General features: G+C 42.6%; 1 protein-coding gene across 1 annotated transcript; it reads left to right on the plus strand.

Moving 5' to 3' along the window:
* LOC119500805 (immunoglobulin superfamily member 3-like) lies at window positions 1-8,445 on the plus strand. Its single transcript, XM_037790747.1, has 10 exons — window positions 1-138; window positions 908-1,285; window positions 1,394-1,813; window positions 1,944-2,348; window positions 3,028-3,393; window positions 4,491-4,862; window positions 4,960-5,352; window positions 6,153-6,554; window positions 7,000-7,389; window positions 7,485-8,445. The coding sequence occupies exons 1-10, from the start codon at window positions 69-71 to the stop codon at window positions 7,682-7,684; spliced, it is 3,396 nt and encodes a 1,131-aa protein (XP_037646675.1). The 5' UTR covers window positions 1-68; the 3' UTR covers window positions 7,685-8,445.
* The last annotated feature ends 271 nt before the right edge of the window (window positions 8,446-8,716 follow it).

Raw genomic sequence — 8,716 nt, forward strand, 5'->3', positions numbered from 1 at the left:
GATAGACAGACAGACTGTCCACAGCTGCTATGGTGTGAACACTGCGTTACTTCTGAGGCAGGTTCAGGATGAAGTGTTCCCTGCAATCTCTTTTGAGAGCCAATTTGCTCTTTTGTCTGGGACTACTTCTGCACTGGGGTAAGTAGCTTACATTGAATTCCTGCAGTTGGATTCTATTTTGCTGAGTGAGTGATCATGCTGAGTGGAAATGTGGTTAAATATTAGTATTTATTTTGTTAAAATCTAAATAAGAACAGAAAAGAGAGAATCATTTTAAAGTAAGGAGGTAATAAGTGGAGCCAGGAAACTTGATGTTGCATTTTAAGTGGAACATAGTTATTTGTGCGTCTGTCATTATGTCCATCTTGACTATAATAAAAAACAAAAAGTAATAATAACCATTAATACATGTGTATATATTGAGCTAGATTTATCTGATAGATCCCAAAATACTCACTGTGTTTGGTGACTTATTTTTATGATTTCATTTAATTATATTTGCAAAGATTTCTGTGGTTGAACTTAATTATTCATATTGATGATTCACATATGTTATTCTCTCTGTCTTTTTAATAACAATTTAATTGATGTAGACAAACAAATTACTGGTCATGAAAGCTGGAAAAGCAGCAGTAATTGCTTCCTTTCTTTTGGATGAATACAAATGTACTGACATTTTTTCACTATTTAGGTGCTCATTGAATATTTATGAATACATAATTCACACTATATACTGTAAAAAAAATTTACAATTTGCAAAGCAACTTGAAGGCTATGAGTGTTGCTTTACGTATCCATGCAATACTAAAACAAAGAGTAGACCCTGGAGCGTAGCACCCTTATATACTGTAAATCATGACTGATGCTTTAAGTTGCACTATTCAACCGACTTCCACATTGTCTGCAGGAGAAGCCAGTGTGCACACCGAAGTGCAGGCTGGGCCTCTGTACCGCATGGTGGGCTCTCCGCTCTCCATCTCCTGCAATGTGAGCGGCTTCGCCAATAACAGCACTCAAAAGGACATTGAATTCCGCATTACGAAGCCTGCAAATACAAATTTTGAGATCAACATCATCAGCAGCGGAAACTCAAACTTCGGCTATGCCGGGTACACACAGCGTGTGAGGAACAAGGGTATCACTCTGACGCATTTGACTCCAAACACAGTCCTCTTTGAGATAAAAAGCCTAGAGAAAGGTGATGAAGGGGAATATCACTGTTCTGTAATCAACCCCCCAGGACATGATTATTATGGAACCTACAGCGCTACGACAAAAGTGAAAGGTAATCAGCTACTGTTCTACTTTCGAGACTTAATACTTTTCAATGTAACTACATCGCTGTATTTTAAGATGTGACTTTAATGTCTCTGTTTCTGATTTGGTGCTGCAGTGATTGACAACTCCCTCAGCGTTTCATCACCTGCCCCCACCTCACTGAACTATAATGAGGGTGATGCTCTCACGTTTACATGCCAAGCCTCCAGCAACACCGTCCAGCACACCCACCTGTCTCTCGCCTGGTATCTCTGTAAAGAAGAAGACAAGGCCAACGCACAGCCTATCATTTCTCTGGATAGAGATTTCACACTGAATCCAGGCTCTGGGTTTGAAGGGCGTTACCAAGCTGGACAGATAAGGTTAGATAAAACGGGAGAGGCCACGTACAAGCTAAACATGGCTCACCTGGAGCTGTCTGACCAAGGCAGGATCTACTGCCAGGCTCAGGAGTGGATCCAAGATCCTGACCGCTCCTGGTACACTATAGCACAGAAGGATGCTGAGGAAACTACCCTGAATGTCAAAGCCAGAGGTGAGAAACAGCTATCATCTATTAGCCGATCTTGATATGAGTTGACACATTTGCTCTTCCTCTACGCAGTTGTTGTGGCTTCTTAACAGGATGTGTGTGTCTCACTGTGCTTATTTTTTGCCTTGAGTAGAGGTGGCGCCAGACACGTCGTCTTTGGTGGTGAGAGTCTCGGCGCAGTCGGAAACTCTGCAGGAGGGGCAGGAGCTGTCGCTGTCATGCAACGTAGTCACGCAGAACCTGAAGGAGAGGTTCTTCTCTGTAGCATGGCTCAGGGGAAGCGTAGAACTGGCCCGCATTGGCCCTACAGGCATTCTGACTGCGGGGCCCGAGTACAGCGGGCGAGTGAAGGAAGGAGAGCTCAGGGCAGCCAGGACAGGGGACGGAGATTACCGTCTCATATTGCAGCCTGTCAGAACCGAGGACCAAGGGGAGTATATCTGTAGGGCATGGCTTCAGGACAGAGGCCAAGATGGGACCTTTACACCGGGTGCAGCACAGGACTCCAGCTCCCAGCTGGTCAGCATCTCAGCCACAGGTCAGTCATTAAGTGAGCCCATACTGACTGAGACAGAAAGACGTTTACTGAGTTTAAAGAGGACCTATTATCTTTTTGTGCTTTTTTCCTTTCCTTTAGTTTGTTATATAGTTTTTTGTGCATGTTAAAGGTCTGCAAAGTATAAACAAAGTCCACGCCAAAGGGAGTTATTCTTCCCCCACAGATACACTGCTCCTGAACTGCCTGAAATGCCTTGCTTGAAGTCCCGCCTTTTCTTCCGTAACGTGATGATGTCACCAAGTAACACATTTGCATAATACCTGCCTAGCAGCTAGTTTGGCAAGCCCTCAAACAAAGCTAGTTAGAGTGGAGCTGGAGTGGAATCTGAAGAGTTTGGTTCGGTTAACCAATCACAACAGAGTGGGCTAGCTGACCAATCAGAGCAGACTGGGCGGTATGAGAAAAGTGAAGCATTTTTTGAACAATAAAGCATGTAAATATGTTCTAGTAGAAACCTAAAATACTTATACACCTGAAAATAAACATAATAGGTCCTCTTTAATTTTAATTTTTACCCAGGATTTGTTAAATTTTTATCTTTTGTAATTGAGTTATTATCGATATTAATAAGATAACATTATTTATAATGAAGTTACTGTGTTTTCTATTCTTCTCAAACACACTCATGCCATCTTTCTGTTGCCTTGTCTCGTCACAGAAAGCGGGCTCTCGGTTAAAATGCAAAACACTAGTGGTGTTAACGAAGGTGACAGGCTGGAGCTCACCTGTAAAGTGCAGGGGGTCAAAGGTCAGCTCTCCGTCGCCTGGCAACGCAAATCAACATCCGCGGCTGCGTTCACCAGTGTCGTCAGTCTAAGTCAGGAGGGTGTTATGGAGAAAGCGCAGGAGTTCACTAGTCGCAAAGTGAAGGCAATGCGTCCAGCGATTGACACCTTCACCCTGGAGCTCGATGAAGTCACGCTCTCTGATGCAGGCGTCTACCAGTGTGCTGTGTCCGAATGGATGACCAATAGCAAGACCAACAGCCAGTCACAGAATGCCGCTGTGACAGTGGCTCCTACAGGTAAGACACATTTCCGTGTGATATTATTCAAGACAAATGAATGATGGCAAAGCTTTGGATGTGGATGTTGCTCAGTCTGCCAGTTGGTCTCTCTGTCTGTATGCAAGAAATATCAAAATTCCTGAGCACATTCATGCTCCACAGAGTGAACGCTTTCCATTTTAGCACTACATGGACTCCCCTCTTGTGCCGCCTCGGGTCAAAATTTGAAGTTTGCACAACAAGATACTACTGTGACATTTGTGAGGAAAATAGTTTGGGATTTTACTCAGCACAAACTTTGCACTTTTAGCCCAACTTCACATAACGGTCTATGAAAAAAACCAAATCTTCAGGATGTGTTTTGTTCTGTCCAACGCTTTTGTGCCGTAGGGTATAATAGATATTGTAGGGTTCACTTCCAGGGCTTTAGACTTAAAGTTTTGTCAACATGCATTTGTTGAAATGGCACTGAAGTATAGACTTTAGAGTGCCTCACTGCATATATTTGCATATAATGACGAAAAATTGATTTTCTACCGCTTAATGTAAAGCATTAAGCGGTAGAAAATCAATTTTTCAGTTCTGAGTTTTATCTGAGGACAAGTATGTTAACATAGACATACTGGATATTTAATGCATTAATGGTCATTTTATATAGATATCTATCTATCTGTCGATCTAGATATACTGTATAGAGATAGATACTTTATATAGAGATAGATGTATAGTGATCTCTATATATAGATATATAGCTCTAGATATAAAGAGATCTAGATATAGAGAGATCTAGATCTAAATATATAGAGCTCTAGATCTAGATATATAGAGATCTAGATTAAATATAGAGAGATCTAGATTAGATATATAGAGATCTAGAGAGAGAGAGAGAGAGAGAGAGATCTAAAGATATACTTGTTTTAAAGAAGGAAATGATATTGAGAAATGATGCGTACGTGTGAGAAAAAGCTGAGTGAAGAGACAGACAGTATTTTGTAAATTTCCTTTACTCACATCTCTTTTTTGCTGTGACCATTCTTGATTGCATGATGATTGTATGATCACTAACTTCTGCTTTCTTACTTGCCAATGCTGACTATTGTGTATTTGTATCACAGATTCCTTTGTGAAATTGTCTCTGAAAAGTCGCAACAACGTAGTGACTGTAGGAGAAGATGTGGGGTTGATGTGCCTGGTCAAAGGGCCACGTGTGCCAATAACACTGACTTGGAGCCTGCAGCGTGATGCCTCGACCCTAGATAACATCCTGGTGATGTACTCTGACGGAGCCATCAGCTGGTCTGGAGATCAGCACCGCTACCAGCTCAAAGTAGAAAACAATCAGAATGGAGTTGTTCACTATCTGATTATCAACGGCGCGAGCCGCAGGGAGGCAGGAAGCTACCAGTGTAGTGTGTCTGTCTTTCTGGAGAATGTACACAAGAAGCTGCCTCCGTCCAACCTGCTGGCTGTTTTGGTGCAGGACCCAGGTAGGCTACTGCTGAGATTTGTGAGGCTGCAGGCTGTGCATTCTATTTCTCTTTATTTCTCACCATATATGACTTAACTTTTCTCCCTCTCCTGTAGTGAGCAAGCTCAAATTGACCACCACCCCCACCTTGACGAGAAACATCAACACTGACATAGAAATTAAATGCTCAGTTAGCTCAGAACCCTCCGCGTCCTCCCGCTACGCTGTCACCTGGCTGCTCCATCAACAGGCAGGAAATAAGACCATTGTGAGCTCAGACCAGGACGCCCTGGTGACATTCGGACCCCAGGTTCAGCTGAGCCAAAGACAGCGAATCAGCATGAAGCGCACTAAGGGCCCTAGTTTTGAGTTGAGCATTCGGCAAGCTCGGACCTCAGACGGTGGCTCATACGTATGCGAGGTGGTGGAGTGCCTACAAGATCCTCATGGTGACTGGTATCAGCTCTCACCAGTGTCCAAAACCACAAAGCTAACAGTTATTGAGCCTGGTAAGTTTGTTTTAAAGCCAGAGTTTAGTAAGAATTTAACATATATCATTAACATGAAGTGCGTAAATTTTAAAGTCCCCTGAAAACTTCTTTTCTCAACAAGCTGTTTACTATACACGATGAGGCCCAACATGAACACACTATGTGCTAACAAAATTCAAACAGTTTTGCTTATTTTAAATGAGATATTTCCATATTTATCCATTTGTCCTTTTCTTTCTCGCTGATTTTAAGTGGCTCGGTTGGAAAAATGTGATGTATTTCTTTGCATCATTAGGCAACATTTGAATCAAAATGTATCTTCAGCATGTTTTCAGCACTTTAAATCAAATGTTTTTTAGTGCTGAAAGCCTTTGTGAATTTACTTTGCACGGGAGTCAAATTCTCGCCATGTCACGAGATCACGCGAAAATCCATCTTGTCAGGCTTCAAGTAATGCGTTTGTGTCCAGAGTTTGATTGACAGATGGTTCATCCAATCACCTGCCAAGTACTTTTTGAAAGAGCCTGCCCTTTTCCAAACAGTTTCCAATAACGGCTTCTCGGATGGTTCTCTGTAACAAACCATCTAGTGGGTCAGGTTATTTGTGAATTACTATTTGACCAAAATTCTTAGGACTGTTTTCTGAATATGGCCCCTTAACTTTTATTTAGATTTTTTTCTTACTTCGCATTGAATATATAGAAATACTTCAGATTTTTTCAGAAGTTTTCAGGGGCTTTAAACAAAATTAATTTGACAAAATACTAATGTCTTGATTGAGTAAGTTTTTCTTTTCTCTGCTCACTCTCATTCTCCAGCCAATGACCTTAGTTTAGACAAAGAGCAGCCACTGCCTGCCATGGAGGGAGACGAGGTGGAGCTCAAGTGTAACATCACCTCAGGTGCATCCGGCCCTTCGTTTCTCTACAAAATCGCTTGGCTGTACACTGGACACGATGGAAGCACAAAAGCCCTGGTGGAGCTTGATCACAGGGGCCTGCTGAGTTACCCAAAGAACCAAGAGCTCACAGGCTTGCAGGGGCGGCTTCGTCTCTCCAGGCCCACTCAGAGCAGCTTCTCTCTGGGGATTCAGAGCGCCCGTGAGGGTGACAGTGGGACCTACCAGTGCCAGGTGGAGCAATATCAGCTGGATGAAGGTCGCTGGCAGCAAAAGGCCTCAGACAGCACTGGGCCCATCACGCTGACTGTAAACGTTACGGGTATGATCAAATCTTTCAGTGTGCTCTGTAGGCAGCTTTTTTAAATGTGGCTGGGTGTTGGCATGGGGATTTTTCATGGCTTGTGTTGCACAACCGCACATCTGTTTCTCAGCAAAATAACCACTTCTTTAATGGTGGTCTCATGTGTTTTGCTCTTGTGGTGTTAATGGTTTTATGCATGTTGTTTTTTTATGTACATATGCCCTACTTGCTCTGCTCTTTTAGTATTACAGATTCATTTTGTTGTGTTTTCGGTTTCTGCCCTTTGCAAAGCCTCCTAATCTTCCTGTTGGATTCTTTCCCGCCAAAGGAATTTAACCTACTAGCTTGGCCTGAGGGTAGCTACTACGGTAGTTGAGATAATGATGTGGCGAGGACAGGAAGGAAAGCCAGGATTGAAATACTGAGGAGTTGACATCTTTTTTACCTGTATGCTTTTACACAGAAAACAACCTGTCCATTTTGAAGGAAGAAAAGAAGTTGAATATGAGCAGCTCCCAGGATCTCCTTATCCCCTGTCACATCACCAAACAGTCCAGCACGGAATCTGAGTTCCAGGTCACGTGGTTAAGGCAGAAAGAGACGGAAACTGAACAACCCATATTCACAGCATACCGCAACTCCACCTTTCAAGACAGGTTTGGGAAGGGTGATCAGCTAAGATTTGGCCACCCTCTACCCAACCACTTCAGCCTCACAGTCTTGAAGCCAAGTCCTGAAGATAGTGGCCGGTATTTCTGTGAGGTAGAAGAGTGGCTCCCATCTCTGTCTCGTGGGTGGATGAACGTTGCAGTGGAAAAGTCAGGATATTTGACTGTTAATGTCTATGCAGAAGGTAAATAGCAGAATCTCTCAGCAAATACTAGCGTTTGAAAGTCATGTTAAATCATAGACGCCAGTAAAGTATTTTTTTTGTCTTCTTCTTTACAGGAGATGCCGTCTCTGAGGCAGAATGCAAGTCGAATATGTGGATGGGGATTCTCATAGCTACAGTCATCTGCTCACTGTTGGTCGTAGTCCTACTGGTGCTGAAGATGTGCTGGGGCAAGGGCTCAGGAGGAAAAAAGTCAGGCACAGATCTGTGGACAGAGGAGCACCCTCTGAACACCAAACCCAGCGGAGAGATCTGAACCTTGTAGACCAGAAGAGAGGAGAGGAAAAATGCATTTACATTTTTTATGTGCCATGTAATATATGCAATGCTTTATAATTCAAAAAGTTGCAGTGTACATATTTTTTTAAAGTCCAATAATTCTCATTTAAATGAATCTGTTGATAATGTTCCATAAAAAAAATATGTTACTCCCTGTGCAGCTGGGAATAATTTTGCCTTTATGAATTAATGAAATTGATTAAACCTTTAAAATTAAACAAGCGCTTTTCATTTTAAAAGCTAAAATTTATCGCCAGCATAATCACCAGCTTCTTACTGCCTACAATGGACAGTTGAACGAGGCACGAGATCAACTTAGTGGCTTCACACCTGCAACTGACAGATTCTTTTTTATGTAGCAACATACCAGGCTGTCTTTGATGGGGAGAAGTCAAAGCCTATAGCATGTCTGAAGGAGTAGCTCAGCACGACATGTGGTAAGATGTGAAACTTCTGTCTGCGAGTAACACCGCAATGAATCAACCGGGAAGTGCTCTGTGGTTCTGCAAGAGCACATGACGACTGTGTGTCGTGCAAATCTGTTAAGATGTGACAAGCATTTGGGCAGACAGAGGTCACATTCGTACAAAGGAAGTAGAAATCTGTCAATGCGAACATTTCATTTGTGTGTGATTCTGAATGATGAGACGTGCACAGTGTGTGTGTGTATATATGAGTGTGCTTCAAGGAGTGTGCGCTTGCTGACTGAGCCCATGTGAAATAAAACGCTGAAACGTTTTTAATTGTTTTGGCTACTCAATCACACTGTATTTGAAGTTAAACATTTACGATGATATTAAAGAGGTCTTATTATGCTTACTTTCAGGTTCATACTTGTATTTTGGGTTTGTACTAGAACATGTTTACATGCTTTAATGTCCAAAAAGCGCTTTACTTTTCTCATATCGGCTGTGCTGCAGCACCTTTTTTCACCCTAGGTCTGAAACGCTCTGTTTGAGGTCCTGAACCTCCCCCCAAAAAAGCCCAGTCTGCTCTAATTGGTCAGCAG

The sequence above is a fragment of the Sebastes umbrosus genome, chromosome 13 (assembly GCF_015220745.1).
Source record: "Sebastes umbrosus isolate fSebUmb1 chromosome 13, fSebUmb1.pri, whole genome shotgun sequence".
Taxonomy (NCBI): Eukaryota; Metazoa; Chordata; class Actinopteri; order Perciformes; family Sebastidae; genus Sebastes; species Sebastes umbrosus.